Source organism: Eurypyga helias, unplaced genomic scaffold, assembly GCF_000690775.1.
Source record: "Eurypyga helias isolate BGI_N326 unplaced genomic scaffold, ASM69077v1 scaffold7485, whole genome shotgun sequence".
NCBI lineage: Eukaryota > Metazoa > Chordata > Aves > Eurypygiformes > Eurypygidae > Eurypyga > Eurypyga helias.
The window spans coordinates 72,565-85,188 of record NW_010249479.1 but is presented as its reverse complement, the minus strand read 5'-3'; the positions used below and the strand labels follow the sequence as shown (position 1 = coordinate 85,188).

The following is a 12,624-nucleotide window of genomic DNA, read 5'->3' as shown; positions in this document are numbered from 1 at the left end:
CGCCTGACTCCTCTGGAATTAGACACCCAGAAAGGATTAAGACAACACTTGAGTCTCACGGCCAGCAGATGCTAAAAAGACTAATGTCCCGCTCTAGGAATGCCCTTGTGATGGTCCCAAGCGCTCTCTCTGTCAGCCAGACAAAAGAAAGCAGTTGGTATGTGGAGCCTGGGATACCTGATACCGGCGGGACACAATACCACAGGAGGCTGCTGAATTAGTGATGAGGGAGGAGGTTACACACATAGGCATGTGGCCCCTTGCATCACGGAATGCAGAAACCCCTGATCCATCCCCAAATGGGAGTGAGGAAACCCTGCAGGTATGCTATAGTCACCCCAGTCAAAAATAAAAAAATCCCCTGTCTTCTTAATATAGCTCAGCATGAACAAACACACACAACATTTGTCATTTCCCTGGAAGGGAGCTGCAAGGTAGATCTACTGCTGCATAAAGTTGTTTCCCATCACTCAGCATCCACCCTGCCCCCTTCCCATCCCCTGTTTAACCACAGCTGCACCTTTCACAAGATGACCAAAGCCTCCAGGTCCAGCTCCCCCCTCCCACCCAGCCCCGGGAGCCACCCTGGCCTTCCCAAGCCACTGGCTGCCAACATCTCCTCTCTCTCCCAGAGCCCTAAGTGCACCTAACACCTTTCCCGAGCCTTTTTATCTTCCCCTCGGATGGAACGCCTCCCATTTCTGTCCTTGGTCCTCTCTTCTCTCCATCCGAAATGGCCCATTGACTGCTAGCCAGCCTAATGAACTGATGTGTGGCTACTTAAAATATTAGCAGCAGCCTTGCTTTTTTTTTTAATCTAACTTTCGCTGCCATACGTGAAGATCTCTGATCTCCTCCCTTGGACGATTCCTCGCTTTTCATCTTGACTTCCCACCTTTGCTCTGTAATTTACGGCTGACTCTTTTGGAGACGCCATCCAATACCAGCTTTGAAGGACTCTCCATGGGATGCACTGAATTGTGGTGCAAGGGATTTAAATGTTCCAGGATGCCATGTTGCCATGGTAAAGATTATGCATCAGGACGATCTTGGTACACTCCCCCTGATATAAAGTGTAATAAAACACCTTTTTAATCACAAAACACGGTCATGCTAACAGGAATCCATAAACGCAGAGACCAATGGATTTTAGTAGAAATGGGTCAATAGGGCAGGAATTTGACACAAAGGACTAAACTGAGCACCGTGTCCCAGAAACGGGCACGTGTTTCGTATTTGACCACAGTCATCTTTTGAAGGATGGACGAATAAATTAGGGACCCAAATACCCCGCCAGGCTGCACATCAGAGGCTTTTCTCTAGCTCAGCCTCCCCAGCACTGCTCAGATGGCAGATAGATATGAATCTGATGCCCTCCGGGCGCCTTTCTGCTAGCAGAGAATTGCCAGCTTTGCAAATTAGCCTCCGAAGCGAAAGAGGTGTCTCCAAACTTGTCCCTCAGAGGGCTTTCATAATTTCCTCTACAATGCCTCCCCCACCACCGCTTCGTTATTCCTCTGACCAGTGATCCCCACTGAAGTCCTCGTGCTGCCGAACAATGCACGTTCCCCCGAGATGCTTTCTTTGCAAAAATATTTCTAATCATCTTCTCATGTCTTCGCTTTCCTCAGAGCGAGGGAAAAATACCCCAGAATAGCCAATTTTGTCCTTCCCTCTCCCCAGTCTCTCACACGCCCCACCTCTGTATCATTTCTCCCGCCTGCCTGGTTCTCCCGTTCTCTCTCCATCATCTTCCTGACCCATTAAAAAGCCGAGCCTGGATTAAGCGCAGCTTAGTCCCCAGCTGCCGTGCAGAAGTCCGGACCGGCTGGTGGCTTTCAACCCATTTGTCCGCTCCATCGCCCTTCCCAGCGCTTGCTCCATCCTGCTCCCGGTCGCACTGGTGACCTGTAGGGCCTGTAGTGACATGACAAGGGGTAACGGGTACAAATTGAAAACAGGGAGGTTTAGATTAGATATCAGGAAGAAATTCTTCCCAGAGAGGGTGGTGAGGCACTGGAACAGGTTGCCCAGAGAAGCTGTGGATGCCCCATCCCTGGAAGTGTCCAAGGCCAGGCTGGATGAGGCTTGGAGCAACCTGGTCTAGTGGAAGGTGTCCCTGCCCATGGCAGGGGGGTTGGAACTGGATGGGCTTTAAGGTCCCTTCCAACCCAAACCATTCTGGGATTCTATGATTCTATGGTTGCCAGCTGCAACCATCTGTGCCCTTTCTCTCCGGGAATGCTCCTCCTGGTCCCAACCTCCAAGGTATTTCTAGGTGGAGACCAAGGAGTTAATTTCCATGCTCCTAGTTTGAGAAAGGAACCCAAGACCATGCTCCGGTGTCTGCTAAACAAGGGCTTATATGTCCTCCACCTCCTTCCCCATCCAGCCAGGGAGGTGGAATGTTCCCAGAGAATCCAGCCCCATTGCATGGAGCAGACAAAGCTAAGGAATAAACGGGTCTTTCAGCAGTAAAAGGAGAAGCTCTTCTTTCAAGGGCTGGGAAAGCAAGAATGGCTTTAAGAAACGCAGGCTAGGGCCTGGTGCAGAAAATAAACATGAGGCTGCTTAGGAGGCGGCATGTTCTGGAGAGGGACAGGCTGCGGGGGGAAGGCAGGCTCCTATTCTACACCCCTGCTACTCCGGAAACCTGTGGAAACCTAAGGAGACCAGGAGAGAGACCCAGAGTAGGAATCAGAGACGTGGCAGAAAGGCTGAGCAGCAGAAGGGAGCGCAGAGAGAAGAAAAGCAGATAATGTTTTTAAATACTTAAAAAGATGGAGGAAAGGACAGAGCAACAATAAAAAAAGAAAAACTTTGGGACAGGAACGTGAATGCGTTTCCAGCAGACTCGTTCCTCGTACCTGGCAGGGAGCAGGATGCTCAGGACATACAAGCCCAGCTTCTGGGTATGACATGGGTAAAAGGAGAAGGAAACCTTTCCCATCCCTCCATCCGTCTGTGGGTACAGGGCCAAAAGCAGCTCCTGCATCCACCGTGGCCAGGCAGGGGACTGGGATGGCAGGGCCCAAAGTGGCGCTGCGTCGGGAACAATGGGACGGATGACAGTAGCCCATTCGGAGTGTTTTTCCAGGCTCATTGAGGAACGGATGGTGCCATAGGCATCATTTTGGAGAAACAGTGCTATAACGAGGGGTTTTATAGATGAGGGCCATAATGTTTAATTACCCTCAGCCAACACTCTCACAGTTTAAAAAGGCCATTAAAAATACTGGCTCAAACCCAGGGAAAAAAAAAAAAGGAAAAAAAAAAAGACACCGATGTCTCCTCCTCCTTCCTCCCTATCCCTTTGGCTTGTGGGCATCATTCAAAACTGTAGGAGGAAGAGATGCAGCTATTGCCTAGCTCCCGAGAAGACCTACCTGTCTGCCGGGAGAGGCCGATTCCCCCACGCAGGGGAATTTTCTCACACCCTCCCCGCTACACGAAGGGCTGTTTGTACCGGGAAGCCACATCCTCAAAAAGCCCCGGGCTTGCCAAGCCGCTGAACTTGGAGCGGATGACTTTCATGAGATGTGAAAGGGGAACCCATCACACACCTTGCGCCGGATAATTTATTAATCAAAATGTGCTCCGTCAGGGCTCCTCGGCACCGAAATAGATGCTGTTGGATGTGGTTCATAGAGTCAGCAACAGACACAGTTATCATCATATAAATAGTCCATCAGCTGCCGTGACCACCTCGCTGCTCTTCACCTTGAGTTTTTGCCCCCGTGCGCTACGCAGGGAAGCACGCCAGGGCAGATACCTCACCCCACGCTTAAATTCAAAGGGAACAACTTATTTCCAAAGGACCAGGGGTCATCACAACCTGAGCTTTATTTCTTCGCTCTGCGTGACATCAAGATGCCGCCACACGCTGCTCTAGGTAACAGTGCTCGTTCCTCCTGCTCCGGACTTCGGTTGGTTCTTCTTCTCAGAAGATGCAGCTCTCTCTGGGATGACTAATTCAAGCCCAAAGCTGTGTGCCGGCACTCCTCCGCACACGCCTGCCCTGCAAACAGCCTTTTTCAGTATCTTGCCCAAAAGATTTAATTGCCTGTTCTAGCACAACCGGCAGAATTTGGGATCTTGCAGCGCCACAAAAGAAGCTCGGATTAAATGCTCGCGCGGTTCCCATTTTTAGAACCAAACGTACAGTATGAGAAAATAAACTGAGAGATTTATCACCCAAGATGCAATCCCCCTTCCGAAGCCCCCAGGAGCTGTGGCTCGGTACCAGGGAGGAGAACGGAGCCCGCAGAGTTCAGCGGTTCCTGCTCTGGGGGTAATTCATCACACGAAGGGATGCTGAGTCTTGGACCACAACCACCATTCCCCCACGTCAACTAAAATGTGCCCGGGGGCTCAAAGGGAAAGCAAATCACCAGCACCGCCTGGCTTGGCATTTTTTCCTCCCAGCTTTTCCTCTTTCCATGAATCTAACCCCAAAACATGCTACAGGAGAGCAGCCAACAGCTGGATCGTGAGTCAAGACAGCAGAGCAACGCAGGGAAAACCACCATGTTTGTTTCCCTTGTTTCTGTAAATGATTTAACCCTCCACCTGAGGATCTTGTCCGAATAAACAGGGTGCATTCCCGGAGAGAACGGGCTGCTCTGGGCATCGCCACCTCGGAGCAGCAGTTGGAGAACACGCTCTCACCCCGCAGCTGAAGGATGCCTACACGTAAAACTGGCATTTTCCTAACGACTACGGTGCCTGCGCTGGATTTAAAGACCCACAAATCACCTCTCCTGCCTCTCCCACAGCAGCAGGCAGACTCAGCAGGAGAACACGAAAGGAGTACACTGTAATATGCCTGGTAACAAGCTTTGAACATAAACCCCACATCTCCAGGCTCAACACCTTTCAGAAAATCTTCTATTCAGAGAGGTATTAAAACACATCTCAGAGTCTGCTGCTTTTTCTAGCCCCAACACGAAGGGAGACAGTGCAGGTTCATCCTTTTCCAGTGGTTACCAGCATCTTGAATACACATTAAATCCCAGGAAGTTAAACAGTCCCAGAAATTAAACAAAAAATATGCTTTTGTTTCATATTTACACATAAATGGGAATGTATAGTTTTAATTACTGCAGCCCATTTGCTGCAGGACCACCTGCCATGCCAACCATTATCCCAACTGTATCCGTTTCCAGTGATTTCTGGATTGCCAGGGAGCCCAAGCAAGATGCCAACGTGATGACAACCCATCATTAGCGGCGAGGAGGAAGACGGGGAACAACCAAGCCACAAAAAGAAGGGCTGTGGCCGCAGCCACCATCTCTTCTTTGTGCTGCCTCATCCCCTCGCATCGGCAGGGTGGAAAAACAGCCTTTGATGAACAACCCGGCGTGAGGCTCTTTCCCACCCATCAGCGTGTCCTCCTACAGAAATGTTCTGCTACGATGGCTGCCTTTAAATCACACTGGAAGGCCCTCCCAGCAGGTGTAATTGATGAGGATTTCAACACCCTGGTAGTTCACCGAGCGATTGGAACGTGGGGAGAAGCCGGCACGACGCAGGCCAACTGGCAACGGGAATATTAAAATTAGCAGGTCCTATTGCCAAGCATCCTCCCCGGCATCCGGTTTAAGGGACTCGGGGAAGTGGTTTGCTCTGGCCAACCTGCTTTATTAAGTCAGGGCAAAATGCAAAAGGAGGTGCCAGCGGCTGAGGGCTGGGAGACCTCTTTGGCCATGCAACCTTACCTCAAGGGTTCACGCTGCGCTTTCAAAAGGAAGGCAGCCGGGGGACTCTGCGCCTGTTAAGACCACGTGGAACATGTTCTGAGAGCAACTGCATAGATTTTTACATATATACATGATATTTTATTCCTTAGGAGGAAAACCAAAAGAAAGGAGAACAATTCTTTCCAGGAGCACGCTCCCCTCTTGCTTTTGTAACTCACACTTCTATTACATTGTGCAAATAATGATTTTTAATTTATGCCTCCCTGGGGATGCACCAGCTTTAGGAAGAGAGAGCTTTGCCAGAAACTGCATCAGTCTCCTAAAACAATCAACTTTGGGGGGGGGAAAAAAAACCCAAAATGCCCTAAGGGTTTGCAAAGAGCCCTGAGGACTGGCTTATCGACCAAAAGAACACCCTGCGCTCCCTCCCCTCTCTCCTGCAGGACTTTCCAAGCCCCAGGAAGGACGTATGGATTGCCCTTGTGCAATCTCCCACTGCCCATCCATCACCGTGCCTGAAATGTGTCAGGCAGGCAGAGACTGATGTCCGGGCATCTTGCAGAGCCCCGGGAACCCTTTCCCCCGGTTTAACCCTTCAGTGCGTGCCCAAGCAGCACAGGTCACCTTCACATCTTTGTGCCGGGGGACACCAAATCTCCCGACCATCCTGGAAATAAATGAAACCCAAAGCGTACCGCTAGCGAGCAAAGCGCGAGACTGCTGCCGTACAGCACGTTTTCCTAACAAGAGCTCGCGGGCTCTAGTCCCTTCCTGCCTATTAATTGAGTTGCCATTTAATTCACCATTAAAATCCTTCTCTTAAAGAGCCAAAGGATTCCCCACGCCCTGGGCAACGTGCAACAGCAACAAACGTGAAAACACACTGCCGTCTGCAGGCCTGATCCTGCCGGGAGCGCCGATTTCCACCGGGAAAATCAATCTCTGTTAGAGCAGAGAGTTCCCCTAAATGAAAAGCCTTATCTAGAACAGGTCGTGTTATACAACAAGTCACTCGCTTTGCCTGGGAAATGAAAGATGATGAGGCAGAGTCCCCGGTACAGAGGCTATCTCCATAAATCTGCCAAAAAGGAACCGTGGATTACTTTGCTGGATTAATTATCTGTCCTTCAAACAGAGTCCTGACCTCAGCGGCTGAGCATCTCCAACCTGTCAAAGCACCCGGAGAACCGGGGAGGGAGGGTTTTTGCAGGGCACCGGCCACGGGCTGCCTGTACCCTCCTTTTCACCTAGGAAAAGCGGCAGAAACGCCTGTCGGGGCGATGGAAGCAGGAGGGGCTTGAATGGTGAGGTCTCCGTTTGGATTTCTTCTTCAAATGGCCTTTTGCAGGGCGGTGACCCCACTCCTTGCAAAGCTTGGGGTGAAAAAGCACGTGTTTTATTGGGGTGAAAAAACCCACTCAGATTGGAAGGAAGAGGGAGAAAATACAGAACGGCTTTTCCCTGTAAGATACGGAAATGATTCCCAGTGCAGGCAGGCTCACCTGCCCCGACAGGACAACTAGCCAAAGCCGTGACACAGCTAGATCAGCGCTCCTCCATCATTTCAGGCCTAACGGCTTTGTAAGCTGGTGTCATAAAGTTAGATCTTAAGTCTTATTTTATGTGGTTAGGGTTAATCTTTTAGTTTTATTGTTTTCCTGTCACGGGAGGACCTTGCGCTGGAGATAGCTGTATAAATAAGAGCTGCTGCAGTATATTCCCAGGCACAGCTACCTGAGAGATGGAGCCAAATAGGACAAAGGCAATTCCCAATTAATTTGTATACCCTGCTTCCAAATCATACCAATGCTTTAGATATTAATACCGAAGGAATGCTACAAGGCTAGGCTGCTTTTCTGCTCTCTCACTGCCACGTATTCCATCCCAAATGGGAAACTCAGAGCATCCACGTGCGAACCCTGTGCCTGAAAGCCGCAAGACACATCGCCCATCCCTGCCGTGAAGTGGGAACAGCATCACCACCACCTCCCCTCGTGCAAGCGAGCTAAGAGCCAGGTATAATTACTACCTCTACTGGCCATTTTCACTTTTGCTTACGGTCGGTTTCTAATTTAATTTGCTTCCCCGTTCCCATATGTTAGGCGGGGTTTTTTTTGCAAAATTGCCATAAAAATTTACCAGCTCAGGCACAAAATCTGCTTGCTGACCTTTACCATCGTGATTGAGGATAATGACAAGTTAATTAGGCTTTACCTGCCTGCCAAAAAAAAATCGCTTGCCTTGGGTGAGCGGGATTTTGGAGACACGCTAACTGCCGGGTGCCGTGTCCGGACTCTCAGACATCAGAAGGTAACACCTTCTCTCAAAAGCAAGAAGCAAATCATGGAAAGCAGAAGAGAATGCCTTGGGCTGAATGGGGGAGGCACTTGCATCCTTACTGACTTCAGAAAAGAACCTGCTGGCCCCATGACCATGTTTTCTTTAAAATTTACCCTTGGCCACAATCCAGCAGCTGAATGGAACTGGCAAACACTGGCTCTGGCAACAAACTCAATTAAAAGTGGAAGCAGAGCATCCTGAAGCCTGGCTTCAGGGATTTGGGAAACCTCCAGCTTGGGCGGAGGGCAGGGTGAGGATGGGGAGGACGCAGGTATCCCTCAGTCTGTCCATGGGATGATACTTCCCAGCACCACCACCCTGCAAGACGCTGGTGCCAACAGGAGAAGGACTCCTGGTCAGCTACAAAACACTCTGACATTCTCATATTTGGGAAAAAAAAAACCAACCTAAACCCACGCAAAGCAGTTTAATCAACTCTTTGATGTGTTCTGCCTGATTCTCCGATATGCGAGCTGCCCCCTGCCAGGCGGGACCCGGAGCAGGGATTAAGCTCTTGGCATATGCAAGCAGATGCAAGGATGTTTGCGCTGATCTGCCTGCCTGTCACTCCGCACGCAGGAGCATGCCTGGCTCCCTTCCACCATCCCTTCCCACCCGGCCACAGTGGCCAGGCTGACCCCGGCACCAAGCGGGAGATGCTCGCAAAGGGACATCGTGGCTGTTTTGCAGGAAAACCAAAGATAGACAGGAAAATAAGAGCATGTGTGAACACTCCGGGTAAAATCCAGGGCCCAAGGTTTGGTTTCCTTGATTTGGAAGAGCAGCCGTGACCATCCCATGAGCAGAAAGCCTGGCGTGACCATGAGTGGGTAGGTGCATTTGGCAAATTAACCCTCTATAGGTTGCACGGTTGTTCCTGTAGGTTTGAGTCACCAAATAAAGGCTCTTGGAAACCCTGAACTACTTGCACTGCACTGTTGCTGACAAGGGAAGATCAGATACCTATGGCATACTGGGTCAGAAAAAGGGTCCATGGCCATCAGCACGTGCCCAAAGGAGGGTGTCTGAACTGTACAAGGGTGATTGCCCAGCTGCTGAGCATCTCCAAGATTTGAGCTGGGTGAGGTTTCTGTACGCTGAAGGGTTTTACCATCCTCAGCAGCAGCTACAAAATTAGTTTGAGGTTTCAGTCCAGTCTCCAGTGAAAACGAGCCCGCGTGAGTCAGAAGAAAGTCCTTGCTGCACTTTGCCCGGATGGATACACGCGATGTGGGGGAATCTCTCATTTAATTCGTGCTGGGGGAACATTAGAATAAATTGTAGAGGGAATTAGAGGAATAAATAATCCTTCCATCTTCAAAGGCAGACTGACCTGGATACTTGCAGTCAGGATCAATGGACTTGAAAGTCACGGTGAAATCACCCTGACCCTAGAGGTTGATTAAAAAGGTATTTGGAACGGTGAGGCTTTGGGGAAGCAAAACTGGGAAATTATTTCCACACGTGTAGCTCACAGGAGCTGCCAGCCAGCACCTGAAGCATGTGGCACAGCGGGGAGAGGGAAGATTCCCCCTCAAAAGCAATGCCAGAAATCAGACTGCAACCCAGACCCACCGAGCTGGTCCCTTGCTCCTGGGTTAACCCCACTAGTCTGTCACCAAGGCACAGTCCCACAAAACCAGCGTTTGAGTGCAGCCCAGCGAGATGCCGGGGATATGGCTGACCTCACGGCATCCCAGATGAGACAGTCCAGCTCCAAAATTCAGCCTTTCCAAAGAGCAGCTAGCTGTATTTCACCTGGAAATGCCTGCCCAGACTGTCCTGCCCCTGGCTCTTTTGCCATCAGAAGAGGTGCCTGAGGTACGGTCCCACAGGAGCCAAGCATCGCCCAGCGAGGATCCACGGGTGACCGGCTACATCCACTTTAGCAAGCTACCCACACACACTGGGAAGGGTTCCCTGGGCTACAGAGCCAGTGCACGAAGGCAGGATTAATCCACGTGCTTGTCAGAAGGTAGAAATTCTCCTCCACTCTAATTAAGTTTAATTCTCTAGCCCTGCACCCTTGTGGGTCCAGCCCCTGCCTCCCAGCTCACGGAGCTCCGGCAACGCTTTGGGAGGCCAGCCCTCGGCACGGAGGCTTTCGGGAAACGCTGTGGAAGCCCCCAGGAGCCGTTCAGCCCATAATCAGTCCCATTCTCTCCCTAAACAATAACCGCCACACCGCCAGCAAGGGTTTTACGCCCAGCGCTTTGCAGGTCTCCTCCGTGGCGTTGTGTGAAGCAGAGCTGTTTGTGGCTCGTCATTAGGACCAAAAGGTTTTGCTACAAGATATTTCTCAAATTTGTTAGAAATAAGGTCTGCTGCTCAAGGAAAGGGGGATGCCATGAATACGCGTCCTCACAGCAGTACGGTCAAGGAGAAACTTAGACAAATACGAATTCCCAGGCATGGGAGGTACAAAAACTTATTGTAGGGCTAGCTCAATAGGGCTAGGTCCCCCCCCAACTTACCTGAGACGATGGTGTAGCCGATGCCCCGGGGACGGCCCTTGTCCTGGTCGATCGCCGTTATCATCCGCACAGTGGTACCCTGGGGAGGGAGAGGAGACGCGCGTTACAGCCACCCCCACCGGGTGCTGAGGCTCCTGGGGCAAGGCAGCAAGAGCGGAGCTCACCTCGGAGCCTGCCAAGGCATTGTGCTTCTTACCGCAGCCCAGGTGCTTAGGAAAACCTGTCCAAGGACAAGGCATGTAATGGAAAAGTCCTGTCCCTGCTTTTTAAGGCAGTTGGGGATCATCACTCTTGTGCAAGCGGGAAAACTCTGCTAACCCACGGCAGGATGTGTCTGGTGATGCTGAGGGCAGGACCAGCAGAGCATGTGCTCTGACTGAACCTTGAGCCAACTGAGCTTGTCCATACCAGGACAAGTGTCCGTAGGGACAGGAGAGAGCACCACCAGAGTCATTCCCAGGCTGCTCATCCTGGAGAAGGGTTTGAAGCAAGGCCAGTGCAGTGAGCACAGCAATCGGTGCTTGAGGAAGAAGAGGAAGGAAGAACCAAAGGTGCAGCACTGGAAAACCAGGACACGCTTCCTTGCAGCACCAGAGCTGCACAGGCCGAAGCTCTGCCTGACACGCATACGTTCCTCCATCGCAGAGGTTTTGACTCTGCGGTCCCTTGGGAAGCAAAGGCAACAATTCCCTCTCACCACAAGCTTCAGCACTGGTCACTACACCAGTTTTATCTCACACAAGCTTCACAGTTTCAACTGGCGCTCTTCTCCCCCTGCGTTCTTCAAACAAGGCAGCCCAGGCGACAAGGGATGCTCGCGCTGGCCATCGGCATCCTGCTGCATCACTAAGGGAGCTGCGGAGATTTTAACTGAAACCTTAAAGAAGGAGCTGGGTTGGAGAGATGCTGAGTACAGGGGGTTGCCCACAGGCAGGAGCTTCTGCAACTGCCAGCTCACCCACCCCATCCTCCATCCTGCAGGACAGACCTATTTCTTATTCCCCAGCAAAAAGACCCAGGAGACCAAGAGTCCCCAACACGCAACGAAGAACAGAAGAGTGACCCAAAATTCTTGTTAGTTCTTAAAATAAAAACATCATGAGCTTATGTCAACTCCATAAGCTGTCCTTCCCCCGCCGCACTGCAGTGAGCCCACATGAATGCAAACACATGCACGTGCACATAATTAATGTAGTGTGAAAAAATTTACAACTCAGCTGTTCTTGTTTTCATTGGTCTGTTAACAGTGGGAAAAGGAGCAATTTTAATTATTTTTTTTTCCCCGCCCTCAAAGGAAATGTCAACAGAGGCATTTGCATATCTAACGAGGGAGCTTAGTGGGATGGCAGTGTTGCGTTTGTCCTGCAATCCATCAGTGGAAGGCCAAAGGGAAAGCTGCTGTGGAAACATCACCAGTGGCAGGCGGGGACTTGCCGTCTTTCCCAGCTTTCAGAGCCACGCTCCTTTTCACTTTGCTGCTGCCTGCCATAAAGAAGGCTCCAGGGGCCAGGCAGTCTGCTCCCTCCCTGATCTCAGAGGGCATTTCAATAGACTCCTTAAGTAAATCCACATTATTAACTGAGAACATTAACCATAAATCCCAGGTCACCGGCCTTTGAGCAGCGCTCGGCTGGTGAGGCTCAGCAGCAGCCGGAGAGCATCTAAATCACCGACAATAACTGTCCTTTCCAAAGGAGCAAGGATAGCTAAAAAGCACAAGAAAAGTCAGAAAGGAGCAAGGTGGGAAAGCAGAACAAGAGACGTGGAAAGGAGAGCAAGGCAGAGCAGAGAGGGGGGAAAAAAAGGAGAGGCGTGCAATTCGGCACACTCTGCTTTAATCCGCCGTCCCCAAGGGGCAAGCGCGAGCCCCCCTCTGCTCCCCGGCTCAGCGGGAGCTCCTCCGTGGCAGGGGCGGTGGGTGAAGGCGCTTGGTCCGTCTGACAGCTCGCTCATCGCCTGTCAAAAAGCGAGGGAGCGGCACAGAATGATAAGTGTCGCCTGCCGTGCGGCACATTTCAAAGGGAAGGCAGCGGCGGGAGAAGGCAGGGCTCCCGCGATGGCCGGGGAATAGCAATCGGCCCGCCCGACGCCGGGGCTGCTTTGTCTGCGGG

General features: G+C 51.2%; 1 protein-coding gene across 1 annotated transcript in view; it reads right to left on the bottom strand.

Moving 5' to 3' along the window:
* The window catches only part of LOC104509431 (cadherin-23-like), a gene marked incomplete at both ends in the record, with an annotated part of 77,020 nt that overhangs the window by 12,783 nt on the left and 51,613 nt on the right, over positions 1-12,624 (bottom strand). The window contains 1 exon segment of the mRNA XM_010151371.1: positions 10,514-10,592. Within this exon segment, the coding sequence (XP_010149673.1) occupies positions 10,514-10,592 (79 nt within the window).